Genomic DNA, 26,756 nt, shown 5'->3' on the forward strand with positions numbered 1-26,756 from the left:
TTTCGAACGTTTCGAACCGCTTGAATCGATGATCGAAACTTCGGTCGAAAAAAGTTCGCGGCATCCCTACTTTCGACGAGTTGTGCCTTTATATACGGCTTCACGCACATTGCACTCTTAAAACACACTCACATGGCGTCGAATATTGATTGGTATCCACTCGTGCGAAGGCACAGCACAGAGACGCGGCACTTCGGCTTAACAAGAAAGCTCTGAGCTCACACCACGAGACCAGCGAAACTGCTTTCGACAAGTTGTGCATTTTTCCCGCAGCACTGCGCTTTCGTAAAATGTTCTGCGTGTTTTAACACCAAGTCTCAACGCCTACACAGGGTCTTACAACACTTCTTTGGCGAACGACGACGAACGCGTAAGAAACGGGTCTTCAGCACGCTGCCGCCGGGCTCTGCAACGCTAGCGAAACCGCAAATCGTCTATGAGCAAGATGGCCGTCCGGTGGCTTCACTCGTTGGCTTCACTCGCGGTTCACCAAGTTGCGATGTAGCGACCAAGTGGGGAAGCGCGAACCGGAATTAAGCATAGAGATCAGTGGTGGACCCCAACATCGTTGCTGGACCCGCTGGACCCCCACAAACCATAGTTAAAATTTTCAAGATGACGATCAACTCGTCATAGCGTTTACTTGTCGTAACACGCCGGTTCTCGGTTTTCGGTTTTGATTCCCTCAAGGTTTCCAGAATAGTGGGGTAAACTTAGTGTCTTCGACCAAAATCGGCTGTCTCTCTCCTGCAGTTATTTGCAAGCGGTTTCTTTCTCTATAAAATTCCTTCGTCCCGTTTTGGCACGATGTTACTGGTTTTCACAGTCCTACAGGCACTGAAATGTGCGGAATAAATGTTGAAACAAAAACTAGAACACAATCAGAGTGCACATTTTCAAATTTTCTAGCCTACACAATTAAGTTTACGCGTACATAGTGCGAACACAAAGTTTCAGTCGACATTCTTGTTTCTACAATCAATTATATTAGTGTTTTTTTTTCTTTTTTTTTTATTTTTCTGGCAAAATATCTTGCGACGACGCAGGCGTCGTGCGGCGGCCGTTCGAAGCAACTCGCCGCAGCCTCACCCGTTCGCTACGTTACCGTGCTTTGCCTGGGACTCCCCCCCAAGTTTATTTCGGCCTGTTTGTAAACACCGGAAAAACAATCGGCGCCCCTTTGCGTTGCATCGGCTAACATGAAACACCATGAAAACAAAGCGAGGCCAAGTCTAGCCCTTGCGCATTGATGGACGCATCAGGTAAGCTCTCCCCAAGTCGCTCTCGGTCCCAAAGGTGTTGCGATGAGTCGTTGGGCTTAACACAATTAATCTGCCCCAGTAATTAACGCGCACTGCCTGCCTGCGGCCGCTAATCCGCGCCCACGTGCGGGTTACCGCTACCGGGGATAATCCCGAGCCAGAATCTTACGAATGCATGCTTCGTTAATCCGGACGGCGGTGCAGGAAACCGCACAACACGGATTCGGCACCTACCCCCCACCACGGAGGTGGAGGTGGGGGAGAGATATGGTATTTCCTCGACAGCGATACGCTGCGACATGCTCGAGAAGCGAGGTCACGGCGCGACCTAAGCGTGTCGAAGAGGCGACTCACCCAAATCGACACGCTATAGGTTGCAGAAAAACGAGGTCCTGCCCCAAAAGCTTGCACTAGTTTCCCCCCTGTGTGCATACGTCTCGTGCTGCCAACATCGTTAGCTGGCAGTGCCAGCGACGGGCTGTAATCTAGCAGGGGCGTCGCTGTGCTGCTGGTGCCCGCGGGACGTTTTTGCTCACTCCGACAACTTGGTACGAAAAGTTGGTAAAGGCGGGTGTCGGCCGCACGACGCCGCCAAAACAGCGCCGCCTTTCTCGTGAACTGCCTGCCTTGCGCCTTGCGATCTGCGTGTAATGTATCGAGCATAAGTGCGGCTTCACGGATCAGTTTGCATGGTTCTGTTGTAAGCTGGATGTCCCTAAGCTCCAAGAGTGGCAGGTTATCTGCGTTGCATTTGGTGCCAGCTGTGCAGTATCGTCGGTGCTAATGACTCGGATGGAATGAAGGAAATATTTTGAAGTAGAACAGGAAGTGTTAGCTCACTATCGATTCAATACGTATACTGTTTGTATTGTACATTGCACACATTACAGTGTGTGGAGGGCTCCCAAAACCATCTTCCCACTCATATATAGTTCACTTCAGCAGTGCATGAGGTTATCCTTTCAACATGTAGGAAGGAGGGACAGCAAGCTAGCACTAGTTTGAGCAGGCTGAAAGCTGAAATAGCTCTCTCCAAAATATGACTTGAAAGAGTACAAGTAAATGGACCGCTACAGAGATGCAGTGGTTGAACTTAACTACCACTTAACACTTGTGGAAAGTACTCCAAATAGCTACTGTAGTTAACCCAATCATACATAGATCTGTCTGGTTAGGACAAACATTCTGACAGATTAATGCTGGCTCATCATTGAAGCGTCCGGAGAGTATTTATTTTCATTAGGTCTTGTAAAAAGTTTTACTGCGTAATAAGCCTAATAACCCCTTCAGAATGCTAAGGACAGCCTTGAGCATAAGCAGGTGTCTGCAAAAGCTTTCCACCTGTGTTTACACAGTAAGATGGTGTCACTCCATTTGCCATTGCAAACATGAAAGTTGCCACGCACTTGCATATGCTTAGCTTAGTTTGAGCATATAAAAGGAGCCTGCTCCGCTGTTATATGTTAGTTATTTTGCAGCAGGCTTCTTGCACAATATTGTTGCCTGTTAAACTTGCATGTACTCGTACCACAGTTTTCAACAGACAAAAGAGTGCCCATATTTTACTTACCGTTTGTGAGCGTTAGTAAAATGCTGGACTAGGTAATGTGTAGCTCTTTGAATACATAGCAGTTAGTGACAAGGCCGGATAGTGTTTCTAAAGCTGGGGCCAATTCTGCCGAGTTCTGGCCAGAAATGCAAACTCAAGTTTCACCTATTCCGTGGTGCCTGTTCCAGTCTTGAAACCTGTGGCAAATTTTAGAACCTGATATTTGGTCGCGCAACCACGTTGACCATTCGTGGCTGAACCAACAGCACCGATCAAAAGACACGAACACCAGAACTACGTAGCCACGGTCTCACGACCGTAACAGTAACTACCGAGGATTGTGCGTGCATGACCATCTTGTGTGCAACAGGAGAGCAGGCCAAAAGCATGTAGTGGGTTCTTTTCAGTGTCACACGCACAAAGGATTTGCTATGCCAAACTCGAATCGACTTCTGGCCAGACGTCCGCCGTGCGAAGTTCCCTTGGGTAATGACACGGCGTCCCGGGCGGCCCTTGCCGAGCCCTGCTCACCTTCGGCGTCTCATGCGCCCACTGTTGCCGCTTGCAGATGCGGACTTCGACTCCTACTGGGAAAATGAGTCCCGCAACAACAATCGGAACCGCATCCGAGTAGGTCGCCAGTATCAGGCCACTGTGCCCGCGCTGCTGCGACCCGGTAAGCATGCAGACGCAACCCGCCGTCGCCTTCTTTGGTGTGCATTTTGGGCTCTTATTCCTGCATAGAATTAACTTTTTGTCCAGATGCGGTGGTGCCTGGCTTGCCAGAGCGCTTATTGCATTTGGTCCTGGAGAGTAGTTTGCAAAGCGAAAGTCTCCCCTCACGACGCCTCTTTCTCTCTTGTCAGTCGCTTTCTGTGTTGTCTTGCGGTTGTTCCAGTGGGACACAATATGTTGTGTTGGGCTCATGTCTAGTTGGCCTTGCCTCTACTTGTTATTTTTAGTTTTGAAATGTTTTAACTACCGTTTCCATTTTATTTTGCAATTAATTTAACAACACTGCAGGCCCTTCGGACGCTCTATGAGGAGAGTTACAACGTAGCAAGGCAAAATAAATGCGTCCATCTGCACATTGTTACACTTAGGGACCAAACATTTTATTTATAGATCTATGAGGTAAATGAATTAATAAGCTAATTAGGTTTTAGCTACATGATGTAGTACTAGTGCCGCTCCCTCGACGGGGAGAGAAGGCTGGGAGTGATGTTTTTAGGGTATTTTTGCCTGATTCCCCGAAGGTCATCCTGGCAATATTCCATACCACCTAATAACAGTAAAAAACAAAAATGCAGAGGGGAAATAAATTGCCTTAGAAGGTGAGGGTTGGAATCCTACTTTTGCTTTCTAGGCCAGGGGGCACAAGCTGCTGCCCATTATAAAAAAAGCCATTAGCATCCATCCATCCAGCTATGAGTGAGCGCTCAATGTAAACAGACGATTTGGGCACTATCTATGAACTCTGCTCGATACTTACTGGCATTATCTTGAACCAAATGTTTATGGTTTCATCAATAAGCCTGAATATGATAAATGCATCTTCAGAACCGTCCCACCTATTTTGTGATCAAATCAGTTATAGAGATGCAGGAATATTGGCCTAAAGTGCACGGTGTCGGGGGGGGTTTTGGTGTCATGCTCTGTCACGGTGATTTGTGTGGTGTGCAGGAGAAAGCGATGGACGCCGCTTGGAAGACCTCGAGACGCTACGTTGGCGGCCAGAGAGCTTGTCAGACCAGAGCATCGACGAGTACCTCTCTATGGCCAAGTAAGGTCCTTCCACCGCTAAAGCTCGGTTAAATAGAGCAGGGCTGGGTCTCAAAGAGGCTTGCTTCATTGTGCGACTTGACCCCCTGGGTGTTTCGTTTAGTGCAATCCCATGTTTGTCGCTGCCACGTATGCAAACGAGCATTTTTATTTGTTTCATCAGAAGCAAGGGAAAGCTGGCATTCGTAACTCCCACTTTGTGCATTTGCTTTCCTTTTTCTCTTTCACGATTCGGCTGCCAGTCCGCAGCAATTTTGCTGCGCTCTCGGATAGGCGGTGGATTCCCGTTTTTTCGCCATTTCACATTTGTTTTGTTGGGTTGGGTGGCGGTGCTTCCTTTGGGATTGCGAATGGTTCCCTCCCATTGTATTATCTTTGCGCTGAACCCTTTGGTGTTGGATGTGCATTTGTGACGGGATGTACAGTGTTACTACTACAAGCCTTGCTGCATCTCTCATCAGGTCTAGATTGGCTCAGAAAGCCCAGACCATAGCATAAGTGACTCTAGCCGTGTGTCGCGGTGGTCCATTGACCCGAGGCTGCCGTGAGGCTTCCTGGGTGTCTCTTCTGCCGAAAACTCGTTTGACCAGAAGTACTCGGAAGGGACTTCTTGCAAGCCCGTGTCCATAGATGCCCACTAGTACATTCTTTACTCAAAGGGGCCCTGCAACAACTTTTTGACTGGATTTTAATTTGCACCGAACCTGAGCGCACTGAACGTAGTAACTTAGTGAAACTTTTCTCGAATTTCGCTTTATTTTAAAAGTTATAGGCAAATTAAAATGACAAAAACGAGCAAAAAATAACCTCCGTGAGGTCCTTGGTCCTGGCTTGGGTGGCCGTCAACTAGAGAAGGGGTAGTGAGCTCAGCGAGCGCTCACGGCTGCCGCACTCAGTGTCGACGGCTCAAGAGGGCGCCACTAAAGCACGTGCAGGATAGGCTAGATGAAGCGGCGGCCAGGGCGGCTCGCATTCCATTTGCTGCGCAACTAAACACTAATTCGGCATGACACTTCATTGGCCACAAATGACGGCAAACACGGGGTAAAGATCAGTTCAGAATGGGAGCCACTTCGTGCTGCCAAACCGCCAAACGGCCAAACTGCAAGCCAAACCTGCTCGCCGAAGGCCTTGGGGATGCTCGGAACCGGCCGGATCCCCCGAGCCCCTACGACCGCAGTGCCGCCATATACATCCGGGACCTTTCCGCGTCAGCGCCTGATCCCACTACCCCTTTCTAGTATGCACCGCCTTTTCCACTGCTTGGTGGCGGGTATGTCGACGGGTTATTTCTTCTTTCCGTACTTTATAAACTGCATTTGTTTCTTTTCTGATCTAAAATACTGAACTAAAACTACTTTCACACATAATTGAAACGGTTCGCACCATTTATATTTTGTATTTTGACTAAAAGAAAGCTTTTAGTGGCTTTGACCAGTAGTAACGCCAGGACCAAAAACGTCACAATGTGGTCACATATCGTGCGCTTTCGGCACCGGGTCACCCCCATTGGTGGAGGAGGTTTCCTTGTCATCCGGTTAAAATATGACGCACTGATATTTACTCCCTCCGTGCCTGCTGGCTTGCCCGCACCCCAAGAGATGTGGAAACCACAAAAAAAGGTAGACACTTAAATATAATTGCAGGGCCCCTTTAAAGGAGTGCTGTGGCGTTTTCTTTATAGTCCCCAATTTTCCTGAAAATTTGCTAAATCACACTAACAAAAGTCACTGAAATAGTATCCTAAATGTTGGGCCAGTATACATTTTTTTTTTTTTTTCGCACAGTTATGGAATTTACAATTTCGGTCCGTGCCGTGTTTTTCCAATTGAAAGTCTCTACTGGCAACGATGGAGAATTGACATTAGCAGAAGGCAGGGGTTCACTCTTTGGACTGAGGACTTTGTTCGCAACTGATTTTAAGCAGTTTCATTGTTTCAAATGAATGCTTTGGAATCTCGCTTCAGCACCCGTGCAAAAGCATGCGCATAGCCCATTTTAGTCCATTTTTAGACTGCCCCCTCGACCTGCAAGCCACTGAAAAGCGCGGGTATATTTGAAGGTTGGTTTTGGCATCATTTTCACTTGACGATTTCGCAATAACTACTCTGAATTTCGCGATACTAAATGGTATATCAGAAAGGGTTAGGGCCGACGATTCCGATAATACAGTTAAGTGCAAACCACATGCAAGTGATTTGGCGAGCGATGAGACAAGTGACAGTGACCCGCTTTGCTGTCACTCTGTCTGACGCACTACGAGGCAAACCGCATGAAAGCGGTCAAGACTATGATCAACATTTTCTAGAAATCCAAAAGCCGAGCGACGCGACAAGTGACATTGAGAAGTTGCCGTCACTCGTCTCGTAGCTCCCTAAATCACTTACGTGCGGTTGCGATGCGGCTCAGACCAGCCTTGGAGACCAACGCTGGAGGCTCTGAAAAAGAATCCAACGGGATTCTCAGTGTGCCCAGAGCACTCGGGAACTTGTCGCTGTACACGTGACTCGGAGGATGGTGTAGGAGTTGAGAGCAGCGTAGAGGCCCCCAGAACGTCGATTTTTTTACAATTTCTTTTAAAAAAAGAACTAAAGCATGCAGGTGAATTTGGTTTTCAGTTCTTTAATCAATATCTGACAGGGAACAACTACCATAATTATTTAACCGAAGCCCAAACATTGTTGCATGGCCCCTTTACGATTTAATATAGTGTCAGGAGACTGCCCAATCAATGTTTTGCTGCAAAGTCACATACATTTTTAATAAAGCCAAAAAACTCAACTGTTTGAAACCGAAACACGAGCATGAAGCTCACTGCTGGAAGTCACGTGGCTACACCTGGTCGCATTTTTTTTACCTCCGCTTCTCTGGCCCCTGAGGCAGACGACGACGAACAGGCATGAATCGTTTGTTGTGCAGTTGTTTCGCACTTATACTTCAATGTTCTCGGCTTGATGATCGATTGGCAGGTACCACAAACGACAGTTTTGAAGTAGCAGCCCCACTTCTGTTGCACCGTTGAACTTTGTCCAGCCCTTGGTACGTCGCCGTAGTGAAAATGATGTGTAACTGTATTTCCTGCAATCTGTGCAACTTTTTTTTTTTCCATTCATGTATTTTTAGCTTTTCAGAGGCCATGAAAAATGGGGTTCATATTCTTTTTTAGTTTTAATACTGAATGTCTGTCTTAGATAACCCACGACTCTGAATATATTTGGTACACATAGTTTGAACGCCATGTGACCATGGAAACAAGAGTTAGCGCGACTGAAATTGGCCAATTCTTGACCGGCTGTTTTCGGGCAGAAAGAAAGAACATGAATATCGAGCCGCAAATTGTGCTTCGGATAGTGAGGCTCTTTTAGGTCACGTTCAAATAAAAACCTTGGTGAGCGTTAATACCCTCTTAGAGGCACACATTTATTTACGAGTATAAAAAGGAAGTCCGCCACTGCTCATGACGTCGGTAGATTGTAGAGTGACTCTCCCCTGCGGTGGATGTTCGGTGCATGTGCCAAGCTCTGTCTTTATCCTCGCTGCCTAGTGATGTGTATCACCAAGTGAAGCGAGGCGTTGTGTTGGCCGGCTTGCAGGGCTGTCAGCCTCTTTGCGCGTGCCATGGACAAGTGGCAGGCGTGGGGAGAAGGGGGCCCCGAAGGCTGCTGCCTCCAGACGGCGCTGCGGGGCCTGTCGGACTTTGTGACGTCCCACCACGGCTGCCACCACGACGCGGGCTGCCAGGTGGGGCCCACCCTGCCCTGCCACTGGACCCCCACGGAGGCCAGCCTGTTCGCCCGGGCACTGGACGAGTGCGGCAAGAACTTCGGCGCCATCAAGAAGGACTTTGTGAGTGGTTGCACGTTCTGCTGTGTTTTCACTCTGAAAAGTGCATTGCCTTGTATTTTACTTGTCCTCTTAGCATTTTACGTTGCACATTGCGCACTTTTTTCACTACGAGTGGTGCATTGCACGGCATTGTCTTCACTCCCGAAGGTCCGGTGTCCACTCAGTGTTGCACATTGTCCAGGGTTTTCACTCCTAGAGATGCATTGCCCAGCATTGCACATTGTCAGAGGCCAGATTCACAAAGAGGAGAAATCGGTATTCACGAACGCATTCTTAAGCGAGAAGAGAAAAGCAACATTCTCTTACAAAAAAAAAAAAAACGAACTTTCAGTGTTGTTGTTATGGCAATGGCGTCTACACAAACACGAACAACTAATCGGACAGCTCGGCATGGTTCGGAGCATGTGGATTTTTTATAACGAAAGCAGGCGGCCTTTCCGCCACCGCTTGTCTGGGGTTTGTGTCTGTGCAGTGATATGTCGACGCTAACACACGGTTTAAACGCGACCAAATGCCGAAGCCGGGATAACCGCCTTTGTTGACTGCTGCAAACTCGATCGCTGCAAAGTCAACACAACTGTCATCATTGGTAAAATACGGCCCGTGCCAGTCGTTTGTAAAGCGACGTAGGTAGAAGCCAATCGCTGCGGCATTTTTCGCGGCCTCGGAAATGCGGGAGCAAGCCGACGTTAAAAAAGGTACGTTTGAACTACGAGAGTCTCAGCAAGAGCCACGCAAATATACCTGTTCACACTGGGAGCGGACGCACGCATTTGATCGAAGTGCTGGATTCGCGCCGTTGGACCGTGTCTTGGTAATCGCTTCGGGTTCGAGCTTTTACGATTGCAACTCTTTGCTGACGTGACACTCGGCAAAGAAAGGTTGGACCGGCATTGTGTAGCTCCCACAAACTGTTATAGCTCGACAGTAACGTACTGTCATGTCAGAATAAAATTGGGATACAATAACAAAGTGTACATACCGCGCTGTGAAGGTCATCCATACGGCATTTATTTGTGCTTTATACACAAACTCAACTCTCCTACGTCACGCCGCGGTGGTGGCGCGCCGGACGCACTTCCGGTCGGGGACGGTGGGCAGAAGTAGCCGTGCCAGACATGCATTCCTGTGTTCCTTTGGAAGAAACGAGACAAAAAACCTGCCTTCTTGTCAAAATGCTGCGACGGGGGCTTTACCAAGAGAGTCTGGAAAGGTTTGAAGATCAGTTTTCATGTCTTTTCGCCCCTTCCGTTCGTCCGAGAACGTGGATAGTAGCCGTGAAAAGGGCAAACCAGACGCTGTCGAACTACGATTGCGTGTGCGGGCTACACTTTGTGGTCGCCAGATGTATTTGCTTTGTTCCAACATGAACGAGAGAAAGCCCCCAAGTTGTCCGGACCACTCACGGGTTCAGTGCGTCTTCAAATTCACACGGCCGCCTGATCGTCCCAACTTTCGTCTGCTTTTTGTCGTCTGCTCGTTCAAACAAAACCGGCCCGTAGACCAAACTTGGACCCGGTGATTGCAATAAGAAGTAATTGCAGGCCTCAAAAGACTTACGTAGGCTCGGTGTAAACAGTAGATACAAGATGTTAATTATTGGTACCGGTGGCCATCACCGACTTGTTACACTTGGTCTGTTCCCGCTTCCAATTGTCAGTATCGACGACGATCATCGCCGCTACGTTCTACACTTTTGCAGCACGAGCGACGTCGCGACCGAAAATAGCTACAAGAATCTCATCATGGTTTTGGCGTCCATTCTGCAGCGTTCATGCGAATGAATCGCCGCACGTCAATTATTTACGGAAAGTTTAGCGGCGTAACGAGCCTTGATAATTTCGCTCAGGCGATTAAAGTGGTAAGACATCGCGATGAGGACGTAGAATCGACAACTCCAACACAAAAAAGAGTATGCAGCCTCACACAAATGCCGACAACGTGACGTTCGAATGGTTTGTTGACGCGGGACGCGGTGCTTCTTGCCCGTACCCCATTGCGCATGCGTTCGAACTGTCGTCTGCTCTTTCAAACTTGGCTGCTTTTTGTCGTCAGCTCGTTCAAACGACAGCGGCCCATAAACCAAAAGTTGACCCGGTAATTGCGATAAGAACTAAATGCAGGCCTCAAAACACTTTTGAAGGTTGGTTGGGGTAAGTCGGCTAAGTGTAAACAGATACAAGAAGTTGTCGATCATTGTTACCAGTGGCCATCACCGACTTGTAATGCCCGATTCTACTTGTGGTTTTCAGTATCGATGTCCACCATCTCAGCTACGGTCCACGCTTTTGCAGTCTGAGCGACGTCGCGACGGAAAATTGCGAGCAGAATCTCATCGTGGGAGTCGGGCTTTAGCGCCCATTCTGCGGCGTCCACGTGAAATGAATCGCCGCACGTCACATTATTCACGCAAAGTTTTGCCTCGATAGTTTTGCTGAAGCCGCTCAAGTAGTCAGACATTGTTAGGAGGACGTAGAATCAACAATTCCAACGCGAAAAAGAGCACGGGGACTCCCACCGACGCCGACAACAACGCAATTCAATGGTTTGTTTATGGCCGACGGCGGGCTTTTTGCCCACCATCCACCGCGCATGCGCAGCGCCGGTGGCGTCCGCTAGGGGCGCTCCGGTTTGTTTGTAAACATGAGTTGGTGTATATTGTCACGGGTGGTGAGTCGTGACCAATAAACAAGAAATAAACAGAAATAAATAAACGTTTAATGTAGCGAACTTGTGCCAAAAATAAAGAAGGAAACAGAAGAAAGCAGAGCGTCGCGGGCGTCGAAGTCGGCGTGTCAGCAGAATCGAGCGCTGGGGCGAGACTGACTCGACAAGGTCGCGGGTGGCCTCTTATCTAGAGTGCGCCGCTATCTCGAAGATTCGGCGAAAGCGGTTCGAGCGTCGCGTGATCGGGGCGAGAATGAACGCGCACTTTCTAGAAAACAAAAGCAGGGATAAATGATAGAAGTTACGTGCGGTACATGAATAAACGGGAACTTTCTGGAGGACCGTGACCGAGCGTTGCTTTCTCAGCCTTGCGCGCGGCAATATCACACAAAACAAGGTGATAGAATCGATGGGAGTCCCTTTTTGACGACAGCGTCGTCACCATTGCCTCGGAAAACAAGATGACAAGGCGAGGAGATTGACCTCTTAATCTAAAATTGGGGTCAGCGATCAGAAGGGAAGGGTCGCGCGGGCATATTCCATTCAGCGAGCCAGCTGGTCGTGGGCAGACAGTCTTGGCCAAGGACTGTCGGAGCAATGCTGCGCCGAAGCAGGTCAGAGTACCTGCTAGGCATATATTCTGCCGAGTTCGCTTGGCCGGTGGGGTCGTTGCCGTTGTAGCTTTTCCCGGGTGTTTGTGGATCCAGCGTTCATATTTGTCGTGGTCGGTTTCAAGTACTTCTTTCTTTTTTCTTGCTACTTGAAGCCGGGACGCACAAGGAGAGCACATAGAAAAATAAATGTCCGTTGGTCGTCGCAACCAAGTAACTGAGCGACGCTGTCGGCCATGTTGATTTGATCGTAAAAAGTGTGTAAGACAGCTCCGGAGCTGTTGTAGGATTCTGTCATAACCTGAACAAAACTTACGATAATTTCCTTTCTTAAATATGAATTTGTTCTTATGTTTTCTCAAAAACTCATTTTTTGCATAAGATTGTTTCGTGAATCTGGCCTCTGGCGTTTTCACTTCTAAAGGTGCATTGTACAGCGTCGCACACTACTCGCCATTGCACACTGGCCACTGTTTTCACTCCCAAAGGTGCATTGCCCAATGTGCAACACTCAGAAAGGTGTAATGCCCGGCATTGCACACTGCCCAGTGTTATACAGTAAAACCTCGTTATAACAAAGTTGAAGGAGTGGTCGTAATTATTTCGTTATAACCATTAGTTTGTTATAGCCAATGTCTGTTACTTCCCACTATTAGCAAGCAAGGGTAATTATGATTGCTTTGTTATAGCCATTAGTTTGTTATATCCCATTTTGTTATAACGAGATTTTCCTGTACTCGTGAAGGTGCTTTGTTGAAGGTGCGTGAAGACCAATTTCTCTCCAGGTGCCAAAAAATGATGCTTTGGTGTTCCAAGGTGCAAGCTTGCTTAACTTTTATCAGATACTGCAGTCCATTTAGCTTTAATCTCGTTGCATGCAGGCTGCACATATCTTCGATAGAATTAAAGCGTCCGACGTGACGGCAAGGTCCTTCAATCCGTTTGACTAGTCCCGTGGCTTGTGGGCTGCACCATCTTTGTAGAAGTAGATCTTTTTCAAAACCGGATCAAGCACCCTTGGCGATCGCCATTCCTTGGGCGATCACCAAGCATGGGATAGGATCCAAGCCCTCGCCGAATGCCTATGCAGCCCTCATCTCTAACACTTCGGAATGCCTGCCCAAACATTGTTGTTTCGTACAATGAGCACAGCATTTACAAGATGGCACGCACCTCATAAAAGAATCTATCGAGGAGACCGGCGTAGCGGCGGGGTCGTCTGAAAGTGGTGCCATTCTGTCCCCAGCTCCCCTGGAAGCCCGTCAAGAGCCTGATCGAGTTCTACTACCAGGGGCGCATGCCCAAGCAGGAGAGCGACGGGCAGGAGCAGGAGGCGGGTTGCTCCACGAGCACCGGCGCCAGCTGCACCAGCAACTGCTCCACCAGCAAGTGCACCGCAAACTGCACCAGCAACTGCATCAGCAACTGCATCAAAAACTGTATCAAGGTGAGCCACCACCGCCGCCTGCATCCCGTGTCCCTTGTGGTTTGGCCGGGGGGGGGGACAACAAGGGCCATTGGGTAGCTGAGGGAAGAAGGTTCTTTAAACAAACTTCGGGGCTTTTTTACACAAACAATAGACTTTTTTAAGGTGAAATTTGTGCCAAAAAGCGGAACGAGGGAAAATGTGTTTATAGTGCTCCAACTTCAACCTTTCCTTTAGCGTCGGTGGACCGAAAATAATTCATAGAACATTAACTATCCAGTGTAAACTGATGAAGCTTTCTGGGAATACTCTCTAGATGTTGGTAAGTGTAAATATGGCATTTTTCAAAATCAACATATTTTGCAGTCATTGTTTTTTCTGGGTAGTGTCCCCCCTTAACCTTTAGACCAAGTTGTCGCAAACCTTCTGGTACGTGCCGTTTGCCTTCTATGGATGCCCGGCTTTCATAAGGAGCTAAAATTAAGAATATGAATACGAACAGCCGCTGTTCCGAAGCCATGCGCAGATCGCACGCCGCCAGCCAAAATTCGGCGCCTTTTTCGCTCCATGGATTTTAGCCTTTGAAACACCGAGGCATTCCAGTGTTTGTAGGACGGCTCGTGGGATTTTGGTTGCGACACGAGCGAAAGTTGCTGCATCTCTGTTGTGGATTCCAGTTGGTTCAAACTTCACAGTGCAAGCTTTCTCTAAACCTTCTTTTTTGTTCCAAAGGTCTATTGAGAATGTGACGGTGTAGCATCATACAGGATTTTGTTTTAAGCTTTAAGAATTTGTTGTAAAAAAAGCTGCAAAAGTTACACTCATGTGGTTTGTGCGGGTGAGTTATAGGGCAAGGGAAACGTAATATAGGGGGCCAATTGTCGTGATAAGTCAGCTAATTAACCAAAATATGTCGACTAACTTTTTAATTTGTGAAGATGAACTTGTGGTTCCAAATAGAAACTTGCTGAGCGTCATTGAAAACCACTAGCTCAGTCAATTTTTGGCAGGACTTGGAGCACGGGGGACCGCTAAAGTTGCCACCCGTGCAGCAGGAGCAAGGCTGCCGGTGCGGTAACGCGCCGTTGTAGTTTTTTCGTCTCTCATCGTCTGCATTTTCTCATTGCTAGCCTCGTGTCAGTTGCTCACCTGCACAGACTGCATTAGTGTGGCTTTGACCAGAGTGTCGAACCGATATTTTTATCGGTTCGGTTCGGGTTCGGGTTCACGGCTTTCGGTTCAGTTCCGGGGCGCAAAAATAACGGTTCAAACCGGTTCGAACCGGTTTGAACCGCTAAATTGAGAATATATTTTCCGCGTTGTTCTGTCAATAGGCACTATTTAGGCCATGAAACTAACTGCTGTAAACAATCTGATTTTTGCGAGGACCTATTTTTGAGAATTTCGCGAATCGCCTACAATTCGCGAAAAATGGGTCCCGCGAACAATTTTGGTAAAATGTAAACATATTGAAATTTATAGTGAGATTCCACCGCGTCGAGAAAATTACAACCCACGAATTATTCCAAAACTTCAGCTTTGACCTAAGTCGCGAAATATTGAGCCAACGAAAAATAAGTCGTTTACAGTATATAGTTTTCTTTTTTTTAACGTTTGTTCAATCCAGTTTTATTTTCAGGTACAAAAATTATAAAATTCTGTTATTTATACCTACACAACAAGAAAGGAAAATCTCCATTAACATAACAAACGTCGTGTTTATACGACTCAACCTCCCTTCGTTTACCAGAGTCACATACATTGAACCTAAATCGAAATGTTTTCGCGAAGTGAAGTAGGTTGCCTAAAATACCCGTGACAGGTACAACTTTGTATCGCAGTATTAGATGTTGAATCGTGGTTTTGCCCTTGAACTAAGAAGTTAATTACAGTGAATAAAATCATGAAATGGGCACCTCGTCGCCATATATACCATAAAATGTGTTTTACGGAATACGTTTCACAATATATATATGACGACGAGACGACTGATCTTAAGGCAATATAATTTTAAAAATGTCACGAAAGTCACGGGACAAGTCCTTCCACTCTATATTTTATAAAAACACTAAGCGACAATCGCAATGCTTGTTTTTTCTAACTAGCATTGTTTGCTCTCAGCACCATGATGCGGGTGACGAATCATGCGAAAAGGAGTGGCTGAAATTGTTCACTCTAACCTATGAGCACCTTCGTACTGAGATCGAATCTGACCTAAAACAGTGCCTACCCATGCGAACATTTTCTTTATTGGATAAACTGGCATAGCCTGGTTCTGAGGTTTGCTCTTGACAAAATGCCGGTCAATTTAATTTGCAAATAAGCATCACCCTCTCTAATTGATGATTTTTGTCAAATAGAACAAAGTGGGATTTCATGCTCTACTCAATTCGGAAGCTACTTAATTGGACACTTTTTGAGAGTTTAAGTGTGCAATCGTCATAGTTCTATCATTTGTTCCAGTAAAAAAAGGCGATAATAAAAACACATAAAAAACGAAATAATAAACTTCTATATATTTGAGAAGTTATATATGCGTGAGGAACACATATAGTTATTTAAATTAGCTTCAAAATAAAAAAACAACATTATTTAAAGCTTTTCCAAATCACCTCTAACGTGTTTATAGAGGATAAAAGCGCCGAAAAAGATTTGCGGAACATCTTTCAGATAATTTAAAAGTGCATTTACTTATATATCTTTGAGGTGAGGATCTTCTATTTACGCTGCCAAATCTTCACACAGGAATTAACTATATTTGTATTATCATCGATAAATTTGACTTTATGAAGTTCACATAACCGCCTGAGACCGACACGGAAGGACGATACTCGAAAATACGCCAGCTATTGAGTCTTCGGCACCGTGCTTTTGTTAGCTGTTTTGCAGTGTAAAATACTGGGTTGCAGGGTATGCCAAAAAACACTGTGGTCACATGATATATCGCAAGGCAAATACACGAAATGTGCAGAAATAAGGAGATGACACGCAATTTTTTCTAAATAATCCCTTACACAACGCTTTACTGCAAAAAAAGATGCAAAGAAATGCATAAAATGATATTCCTAATTAAACATAGATTCCTCGCAGGGCAAATGAAGATTTTTAGAATCCTAATATAAGTCACTTTTGGGCATCAGCTTGCCTCAGCTCGAAACGTCGCGAGATACTACTAATGTTATCGTAGGTTTTACGTACACTTGTTTTGGGACCTTACTTCACGACTCTGTTCTTTATCAGTCATGTGCTGCAACATTTCATTAGGCTGCCGTATATCATCGCGAGACTGCTATAAATACTACACAACTTTACACATTGGACGTCTACTGCTAGTGTTGCGAACGTCGCACTTCACCAGAAAGCTGAAGTATTTAACATGGTTTGCACGTGACGTAATCGCACTAGATACTGGTTGTCATTGCGAGTTGTTCTTGCTGAGAATATCAAATCCGATGGGGCAAAATGCACGCTGCAAAATTTTCGCGCTCAGTGCAAGCTATGTATTTGAGAGGCACACATTTTTCTTGTTGGTGCATCGTCGTTAGACACGGCGCGAGTATCTGGCGCGACGAAAACGTTCTTTCTGGCAAGAGTGTTTTTACAAATAAAAGTTGTACCAACTATACCCATCTGTCACTATCGTTTCCAGGCCACGCTTTCTAGTCTGCGCCGAAAGTGCGCGGTAGAGGAATCTTTACAACACAGTATGCTTTAAAACTACCCCCCTCCCCACTCCCTTTTTTTTAGTTGCTCCTCAAGATACTTTTTATTCCTCAGGGGTTGCCTGCTCCGTATTGAGTGGTGTTCACTCGACAATCATATCTGTGTCACTCGTTAACAGTAATACTTCCTTGCTTTTACTTTGCACCAAACTGTGAAGGTTAAACAAAATACAGGGCGGTCGAAACTTGGAGAACTTGAGAACGACACTCCTGTGAGACTTAGAGCGGCTGCCAACGTTTGGCTATCCCCGTGAGACCACTAGGATCTTTCTTTTCAGCTATCCCTCACGTACACACTAATAGTTCCATGTAACGTCGGACTAATACGTCACATTTAGACCCTTTAACACTTCTATTCTCGGTACAACTTTCTGAGGCAGTTCAGCAATTACGAAAACATGTTTGGGAGCCTCAATGGTGTGCATACATGTAAAATGGGCCGTGCAGCATATTATTTACCTTTAGTTCAATAAATACCGCCAAGTTGTAATCCCTGACGCTGATAACTTGCAAAAGCATCCATTAGTTTGTTCCTCCGAGAAATGAAAGACAGTCGAAAGAAAGAAATGAAACAGCTTTCCCCTCCTCAACTCGCAATTAGAACTATCAGCCACGTGATCTGATCCTAATATATGCACCGTCAGTGTTTATCATAGTCATAAGCAGGGTTGGCAAAGCGAAGCATGGGCTAATCTTCAGATATAGTTTTAGTTGGGCTATAATGGGGCCCGAGCCCCACTAAAGCGACAAACAGAAACAAACGACAACGGCTAGCCTTAAACCAGAGTATTTCGCGATTTGACAGGCTTTGTAGAATAAAGAAGGCTATGCTCAAACACGAGTATCATGCACACGATGGTACCATTTGCAGCCTTGTAAACGCTCCTGCTAACTTCGCGAGCACCGAACAACTTAAAGCCGTATAAAGGTACCATCGCTAACATGCTGCATGTGTCTGAGGCTTGTCGCTTTCGTTTGCTTCTGCTTCTAGCTCTAGTGGGACTCGGGCCCATCATAATCTTTGAGTTGAACACGAGCCGTTACCCGAATGTTTGGCGATACTGGTTGTCATGAACCAGAGCATTTGACTCGGGATCATGACAATCGGGTACATCATGGTGTCACGGGACTCTCAGTGCGAAGTTGTGATGTCATGTGACGTCACGGTATCAACAACGTTAATAGATCTAGCGACGTCCTCCATTTGAATCGACTTTACGCGGTGAGTCACGTGACGTCACGGGGTCACGTGATGTGACATTACTTCACAGCATGTCTTGAGATTATGACGTCACGTGACGATGTGATACATGGCTATTCATAGTGCCAATAAGAAAGCGCCGCAAAAAACCAGGATTTATTATACATTGGAATTCTGTATATGACGATTTGATCAATACTTAGAGGAATTCACGTGCCAATTTTTTATTCTCAAATAATAAATTTGTAATACTAACAAAAAAAAAATTACCGTGAACCGTTTTGAACCGGTTACCGTTATATTTTTTCCGGTTCCGTTCCGGTTCAGTTCCAAGATGGCGGCGAAGATTTCGGTTCGGTTCAGTTCCGGTTCGGCTAAAAATAACGGTTCTGTTCCGGTTTTCGGTTCGGTTCGGTTCCGGTTCGACACCCTGGCTTTGACAGCTTTCTTAATACCAATCTGTAAGGCCTATAAAACACAACACTCCTAGCGCTGTACGACGCACGTTTTCCACGCTCTTTCTCTCTTGCCGACCCTTCAGAAGGAGGTGAAGGAGGAGCCCGTGGAGGAAGACGAGGAGGAGGAGAGAGAGGAGGAGAAGCAGAAGGGGGACGAGCCTCCTCCCGAGGGGACGGCGGAGGAAGCGCCCGGCGTCTCCGGCCCCGAGGTGAAGCCGATGCGAGCCAAGCCGGTGAAGGCTGCCGAAGAAGGTCCGGCGTCTGTCGCGCCCGTGGGCAGCCTCAAGTTCTTCCTCGGTGAGTTTGGCACTCTGTAACCGTAGTCGGTGACACGTTAAGAATTCAGCAGATGCTCTGCCTCTGGCACGAGCTCCCCGAACTCGATAACGCCTTGTCGCTCGCGCAGCCAGAGCCTGGCAGAAGGCAACTAGGGAGAACTGGATTCTTGACCTGTCATCGACTGTAGAGCCGGCCGACTGCGAGTGCCGTAATGGTCGGAGTGGTCGTCGGTGGTCATGTCGTTTGTTTTGTCCTTTGTTCCCTCTCCTGAAAAGAGCATGCTGCATTGGTTGGGGCTGTTCACAAGATTGGAGGTTTTGCTTGTGCTTCCAAGTGCATCAAGACACGACGGCATTCTCTGCTCGCTGCGTCTGCAAGATCGCTGTCGCTTGGGTCGGGTTTTTCTTTTTTTTTTTTTTTGTAACCAGCTTGTGCAAGACTCGAAGACTAATGAATGCATTTTTATTGAGCGTACGGGTGATGTTTACCGTAAGTTCTGGAGTAAGCGACTGAGGTCTGGTTTTCTTTCATCCGTCATTAATTTGACAACAATGGACTGATCTCGCCGAGTTTTCGGTGCATGTGCGACGCTGCCGCAGTTTTAATTTCTGGGAGGCAAGCGGCAGTGCACGAGATGACTCGTGCCATCTCGGGATTTGCACAGAGCTACAGCGAAGTCGTCATGCATGAAAAGAAAAATAAAGCTAATGTTCCCTCGATGCATTGCAGCGGCGGTGGCGTGGTCGAACTGGATAGTGAAATCGGTCCATTGTTTAGGGACTGCACTTAATGGGGGACAGTACCCAGGAAGGTCAACTTTTGAACCTTTGGCTGAATATGATGGAAATTTACAGTATATACTGGCAGTTGCAAGGGAGAATGCAGTGCGAAATTTCATCTGTGTACATGAATTGTAAAAAAAATTATTGTCGTTTTTACCAGGAACACACTGACTTTGTTTAGGAAAACTGTCGTTAGAGAACTAATGTAATATCCAACATTTTCCTTCACTAGATATGCAGCAGAATGCCTGGAGAGAGCAACTGTGAAAACAAAATTTCCAAAAAGTTGTTTATTTTATGCTAACACCGCAGTGAAAAATGAAATGAATTTTAATGCGAAAGTATTAGCTGTCCCATGGAGCGAGCCGACGTCATCAGTTTGAAGCGTGCAAATGGCACCTTAAATCCTTTCTCCAAGTGAAGCCAGCTCCCAGCTATGAAACCACACAAAAAGCCTCTAGACTACGGCACCTAGTTCCCCTGATCCCAAAGGAGCGGAGGAAAGCTGATGGATCTCAGTTTCAATCCCATTGGCTGGCGCGCGTCGACGAGGCTCCTATTGGCCGCTGCGCTCATCAGTTTCAACGACCACTCACCCCATGGCGTTGCATGTCCGTCAGCGCGCCATTATCACGGAGCGTCCAAGGTCAGCGTGCCCAGGAGAGCGTGTGCGCTGACCGGTGACGAAAAGTATGCAGCAGATGATGAAGGGAGCGGACGAGCGGCTTGCATGCTTTCGCATTGACAACTTTTATGTCATCGACAAAATCTAAACGTCTTTTATAAAAGACGTCCCGAAAGTTAAAAAAACAATTCCACAGTTGCATTTCCCATAAAATTTCAGTTAGGAAAAACAGTGAGTGAGTCTTCTCTTATGCCCCATTAACAAACTATGGTTTTCCTAAAGTGAAATTTATGCCAAAAAGTGGAATTGAGAAAAACATGTACAAAGTGGTCCAACCTCTACCTTTCCTTTAGCATTGGTGGATCTTAAATAATTTCTAAAAAATTATTGACGTAGTGTAAACTAATGAAACTTTCTGGGAATACTTTAGATGTTGGTGGATATAAATATGGCATTTTTCAAAATCAACCTTTTTTGCAAATATTGTTTTTTCTGGGTAGTGTCCCCCCTTAAGCATGCCTTACTCTTCTCCCGTCAGTAAGTGTTTTATTAACAAACAAAACGTTAGGGTGCAAACGAGCTGGTGAAGGTTATTTTTATGTTTTAAAGTTGTGTTCTATTAGTGGGCACATTGCGGCTGCTCGAGCATATACGGTGCTCCCGAAGAGAATGCATACGAAGGCTCCGCCCCATAGGGGGAACCCAAAATGCAAATCGTGGCGGGGAGTCTATTGTTGGAATGCGCGCGACACACTTGGGTCCCCGATCGCAGGCGGCCGCCTGGTGTTGAAGTTGAGCGCCCAGGAAGGCGGCGCCTGGGTCGAAGCCCAGGACACCCCCCGCCTGGGACGTCCCAGGCAGCCGCCCCCGGACGACGCGAGCGACGAGGAAGAGCCGTCTCCCCCCGGCAGCGGCGGAGGCGGCCCCCCGCAGAAGGGCACCTCGCGCTGCACCTCGTGGCCCGAGACTGCCACCCCCGGCGCCGGCGTCGTCGTCTGCCGGCGGCGCCTCCGCATCCACGCCGGAGGAGAACAACACGCAGAACAGTACGGAGGAGGAGGAGGCGGGGGACGAGAGCCCACCCCTGCCGGCGCCCCTCCGCGAGGCGTCCCCCAAGTGCCTGCCGCCCCCGGCCAGCGCGGCGCCAGTGACCGGCGCCGGCACCCTGCCACCTCCCGGTGAGTTGCCGCATCTGTCCGCCTGGCGGCTAACCAGCGCCTCCCGGACGACAGGGCCGTTGCACCGAATTTTCTCCGTCGCTTGCGGCGTATTTGTGCGACAGTGTTTTAAAGAAAGACTTCGCTGACTCGACTAAATGTGACTCAGTCGTGCGAGTTCTCGTTTGAATCTTCTGCACCTCTTCCCCTTCTTCGTGGTCTTTCCTCCTCGCAGCTCTATGATATGATCGGAATCTGTCGTGCAAAGACGCCATAATCCAGAGGTAAATGTACCATTTTGCTGCCCTAGGCAGTTCCTAAAAATTCTCCAGCCTGCAAAAAGTTTTCAAATTAAATTGCAGTTGGTATACATTAATTTCGGGACTTTGACTCATGTGCAAGAAAGAGAAGTGAAGTTGGACAGGTGTATTTCAGAATTGCATAACTAAGTAATCGATGAACCGGATCATAAACTCAGAAGCATGGTTTCCGGTTCGTTCAAACCTGGTTTTCCGAAGCCGGTCATTCTTTGCAGCAAATGCCAAGACGACCACGAAGCTCGCTCGAATAGCGAACATCGTAAAGGGGCATTACGTGTTGATCCAGAGTTCTGCATGCTGTGTGTCCGGGGTTAAATTGGAAAGGGTCGGCGCCACCCTAGTCAGTCTCAGAAATTTTGCCACCCCAAGCAGCTGCCCTCTTGGCCTATTGGCAAGTTTGCCCCTGCACTTAACGAAACCCAGCGTGGGCTGCAGATTGGATGCAAGTACCGTGTCAGCATTCAGCGAGGACACGAGTTCAAGCGGAACGCTGACGCAGCAGTTCTCCAATCCATGACCCACGCCGGCCGCAGAAAATAGAGCAGTATGGCCCTGCTTTCAAAGGGGTTTCGGGCTAGTCTCAGTCAAGTGCAGGGACGAAATAGTCTCTTTTTATTGGCTGTCTGATATTAGGGAATACTATTGTTGCACACACAGACGCTCCGCGTTTAGAGACCCATTCTCCGTCCAAAGCTTGCCCTTTTGTTCGAGCCCATTTATCCTTGCATAGAAAAGTAGCCAACCTCAACAAGTTCTACTCCAATGTTCAGGTAGCAGATCCTCTCCACTGGCCATGGAGAAAACAAGAGCTCGTGCTATTCGACAATTAATGTCACTTTTTTTTTTTCCCCACCCCTGCCTTTGACTATATTACTAACAGTCTCGGTTTCCGCCATAATCACTACCTGGACCAGAAGCACAGGAGTCTTTTCTGAATGCCCCGCCTTCAAGACGCGCTCAATGCTTTCCTTTGTGCTTCGACTGTGTGTGCAAGCTCGGAGCTCGTAAGACCCCGTAGCGTTAGCGAGGGTGGGAAGCACACGCCAGACGTGGAACTTAAAAACCTCCCTGCCGTTCTAATCCTGTCAATGACTATGTACAGTCGAACCTCGATATAACGAACTTCAATGTAACGAAATCCTCGATATAACGAAGTATTTTATTTTTCATAATTTTTTGCCCATAGACCCCATGTATTTTTAGTCTCTATATAACGAAGTCTATTTTGCTGCTATTTCAATATAACGAAGCGCCATTGCCATAGAAGGCAATAAATAAATAGACTCTAAAAAACAACTTCGCAAAAAAATTGTGGTTAAAAAAAAAAAAATTATGCGCAAACGCGAGCGGTTGATAGGTTACTTCACGGGGACAGGCCTTCCAACGTTCCTAGGCTGCCCGAGGGTGCGGCGCCGGTAGCGCCGGCGAGGCATGCGGCAAAGCGGATTCCGCGGGGCTGGACAGAAAATGCCGAGCAAAAAGTTAACACGGCATAACAGCATCACCACTGACATTCACTGATCATCATAGTCCACTGTACCGCGGGTAGCGCGGGAGCCAACTTCAGCGGGGGAGCGACGTGATGGCGCGACCGCACGGGCAGTGCCATCCAGGAGAAAACCGAGAAGACCGATTATCGCTGGATTATCGTCTTGCGAGCGTGATGTAAAGCAAAGGCGCAAGCACACTGTGGGCCCTGTGTGCGCAAGGGGGCAAGTAAACTGTGCGGGCAAGAGTGCTGTGTAGGTTGGAAACATTGGCACCGCCTAAACTACACACTACACCGTGGCCTAAACTAAACAGCTTTATTTTTCAACCGGGCGGTTCACTCACGTGCTTGCTGCCATAAGGAAACGTAAAGTTCTTTTTTTGTATGAGAAAGCAAACGTTTTGGACGCCATCCTGAAGCAACTGCCGAGATCACGAGCACTCGGAAAGTGCTCGACGGAACGGACGTACTGAGGAGGTACACGGCGTCGCATGGGCAGCAAGACGCCGTGCAAGCGCTCTGGGCGCTCGAACGCCGTATGACGCCGCTGCTACCCTGCTACTGTCGGACAAGGCGCAAGCAAAACTCGCGGACTACTTTGCCCCTAAATAAATGTCATTTTCGGTGAGTTTTCATACCCGTAAAATGTTTCGGAATTTGTTTTTTTGCATGCTTAAGCCAAATTTCGATTTAGCGAAATTTCAATGTAACGAAGTAAATTGCGAATTTTACCGACTTTGTTACATCGAGGTTTAACTGTAGTACCTTTCGGCGCTTATCACCCACCCAAAAAATGCTGAGTCCCCTAGCTGCGGACGCATGCGCAGCGTCTGATATATGGAAGAGAGCTACTGCACATGGTCAGTACACATGACAAAGCCCACGAGACAAAAATATCAGCATGCGAAAGGCGGTTTTTGGAATAATCTATATATGTAGTTAGCTCGCTTTAACCCCCCCCCCTCCCCCCCCCCCCCCCCCCTGTCTTTGAAACATACACACCGGAGCCTTAATAAACTGCTTTCGCACTGTTTTATAAGGAGGGCATCACGCTTCGACTGACTTTGTAATGGTGGCCCCCATGTTCCAAAACGCTGCAGGCTGTGCGGAGCGGTGCCGGCCGCTGTCTGGCTGGAGGTCACCCCGGGGGGCGGTGCCTTTCCTGGGGCCGCTGTTTGCGGCACAGTGTTGCCCGACCACCTTCCTACCAGCCAGCACAGGTGAGGCACGCTGGCACTTGCGGTCGGCGCAATCTGGTTGCCAACTAAAAAATCGAACTGCCTGCCATTAGATTACTACGTTGCAACGACTAAATGCTTGGGGATGCGTCTCGGTGAAGACGTCTCTCGGAACGAACATGTTGGATTTCTTGTCAAAAGAGTGCGCATTGTTTCTGGGTCTTCTTAGAGGATGCATAAGGTAACAAACATTTCTAGGAGGAAAAGAGTATACTGTAATATTCTGGAAATACGCCCACCCTCGAACTTTGGCCCACCCCCGGTTTTTGTGTCAAACTATCTGTCAGAAAATTCTGATATATGGCCCACCCTCCAAAAATAGCAATTCCCAAGAACTGGGGCACCTGGACAGACCTCTCTTTTTAGAAGTCTTCGGACGCACGGATGTATGCACCAAACAAAAAAGTTGTGCAAGAGTCTGCTCCTTGTCATCGAAAAGGTGCTTGACTTAGCACAACGCTAAAGTACCTATCTGCCAACGCGATTACCGGTTTTCCCGCTTCTGCCAGCATCGCTCTTCGTAGCTTATTTCGTCTGCTCGCTGGTTGCACGTGGTTGGTTTTTCTATTTCTTTGTGGAGTTTTTTTTTTTACTCATCTATTTTTTATTCTAGAGATCAGCGAAGGCCCTAAAGAAGGGAACTTAGCGGTTTTATAAACGTGCTTTCACAGAACGAGCGTTCACTCTGTATAGCAATCAGTGGTGTTCGTCGTGTGATGCAAGCAACGCACTTTGGCATGGTAAAACATTCTTTCAAAAAGGCGGGTGGACGAATCTCGAAGATTCACCCACCCGCCTTTTTTTTCCCCAATGGGTATTTCCTGTGTAAAGGTGACCGTTAGTTCAGGATGTTACGGTAATGCGCCGGGCGAGTGCATCATACAATGTGGTGTCTTGTTATGCGGCGTGCAAGTTCGTCTGCTCCTTGCACACCTCATACTCTTGCTTACCCTCCAAACGCGCCCACATGCTTACCACCTCAACCAACGACGACATGCGCTTGGTTGCCCCCTGGTCGCGTGTTCTTTGTGCATGCTCAATGTCGGCCATTGATTGGCGTGCTCCTCCTTGCGTTCTGATGCGCCGAAGACGCGTTTTCAAATGCTTGCTCCCAGTATATGGCACGTGTCAAAATTGTGAAAAGCTAGGATTACGCAAAATACTCCACAAAATTGCGAGTGATATCGCTCAAGGATCAATGCGCGAGGTTAAAAAAGAACGGGAAAAATGTGTATTTTGAGTGTGTCAACTATTAAGAAGTTGAATGTTATTTCGCTCATTACTATTTAATAGGAATTTTAAAATGTTGTTTACACAACAGCAAACACTTTGGTGCATCGAGACTTTTGTTATTCTTAAGGCTTATACAAAGTATACGGGAAAAGTACTACCTAAATCATGTCTCGCATCATTTCCCTAGGTTACCGGAAAGGCTTCACCTGGAATCGTTAAAGCAAGTGAAATATGATCTAAGCAAATGGTGCCTTCAGTTAGATTCACAGGTGCTTTCATGTTTGTTTCTAAGGCGTGGCATTTATAAGGGCAAGCCTCGGGAATTTGGTGTCTGTGGCATGTAGCCTCGATGACAGTCCAACGTGACTTAGAGACGGTACGTTACGTCTCTTGAAACGGGCAGGGTGCTGTTTGGGGCAGGATTCGAGTTGTGAGAGGGCCGTGGCATTCCGTTGCAGCGGACGCGCCGTTGGACCTGTCTTCCCCGGTGGACGCCAAGAAGCTTCCTCTGGTGCCAAAGTGACCCAGCCTTAGCTAGTGTGTGTGAGTGTGTGTGCGTGGGTGTGCGTGCAATGGGGCCCCCCTCGCGAGGCCTGTACATAGCTTCCTCTATTTATTTTGCAACCACGGCCTCTGGACCACAGCCTCGAGACCACCACCACCGTCGGCGCGAGCGGAAGGGCGCCGTCTGCAACAGTCTGCGGCCCCCCTGCGCCGCCGCGACTCCCCTCGTGACTCTCCCTTTTTGCCCCCTCCCCCCCCCTTCCTTGCATGACTCCCGGTAAGAAAAAGCGCGGGTCCCTTTTTTTATAGCGACGTGCGTGTGTGCGTCCAGAGGAGCAGATTCTAGGCAGGCGGCGAATAATAAAGTTGCTGCCGTCTGGCATCCCCTGGCGTGGTGGTCATTGTTTTCCGGGTTGGATGCGCCGCCCTTGCAGTCTAGGGTTCGACGGCCCCCTGCACGTGCTGGTGCAGGTTGGGCTGAAGGGCGCCTTCGCTTTGGCGTATGCCAACTGCCAAAACCAGGTTGGCAAGAAAACCTAGAGTGAATCGAGCTTCATTATTTTTCAAGTAACTTTAGTGCAGATGGAAACACCCTTTGAGGTCTG

The 26,756-nt window shown here is 47.6% G+C and overlaps 1 protein-coding gene across 2 annotated transcripts; it reads left to right on the forward strand.

Moving 5' to 3' along the window:
* Nucleotides 1-1,057: 1,057 nt before the first annotated feature.
* Nucleotides 1,058-26,541, forward strand: LOC115308326 (arginine-glutamic acid dipeptide repeats protein). 2 transcript variants are annotated; one of them, XM_029966208.4, is made up of 10 exons: nucleotides 1,058-1,262; nucleotides 3,219-3,297; nucleotides 3,380-3,487; nucleotides 4,495-4,594; nucleotides 8,187-8,439; nucleotides 12,964-13,164; nucleotides 18,608-18,821; nucleotides 20,983-21,388; nucleotides 24,277-24,396; nucleotides 26,106-26,541. In XM_029966208.4, exons 2-10 carry the CDS (start codon nucleotides 3,243-3,245, stop codon nucleotides 26,179-26,181), a joined length of 1,533 nt encoding a protein of 510 aa, XP_029822068.2. In that variant the 5' UTR covers nucleotides 1,058-1,262; nucleotides 3,219-3,242; the 3' UTR covers nucleotides 26,182-26,541. The 2 variants fall into 2 exon arrangements, with proteins under 2 accessions (XP_029822068.2, XP_029822070.2); XM_029966210.4 differs by lacking the exon at nucleotides 3,219-3,297.
* The last annotated feature ends 215 nt before the right edge of the window (nucleotides 26,542-26,756 follow it).

The sequence above is a fragment of the Ixodes scapularis genome, unplaced genomic scaffold (assembly GCF_016920785.2).
Source record: "Ixodes scapularis isolate PalLabHiFi unplaced genomic scaffold, ASM1692078v2 PGA_scaffold4__175_contigs__length_147842914, whole genome shotgun sequence".
NCBI classification, from domain to species: Eukaryota; Metazoa; Arthropoda; class Arachnida; order Ixodida; family Ixodidae; genus Ixodes; species Ixodes scapularis.

Coding starts and splice junctions, on each gene's coding strand:
- LOC115308326 (XM_029966208.4), top strand. CDS start 3,243: ATGCCAAACTCGAATCGACTTCTGGCCAGACGTCCGCCGTGCGAAGTT. Junction 18,822..20,982: donor CAGCCTCAAGTTCTTCCTCG/GTGAGTTTGGCA, acceptor CCCCGATCGCAG/GCGGCCGCCTGGTGTTGAAG. Junction 21,389..24,276: donor CGGCACCCTGCCACCTCCCG/GTGAGTTGCCGC, acceptor AAAACGCTGCAG/GCTGTGCGGAGCGGTGCCGG.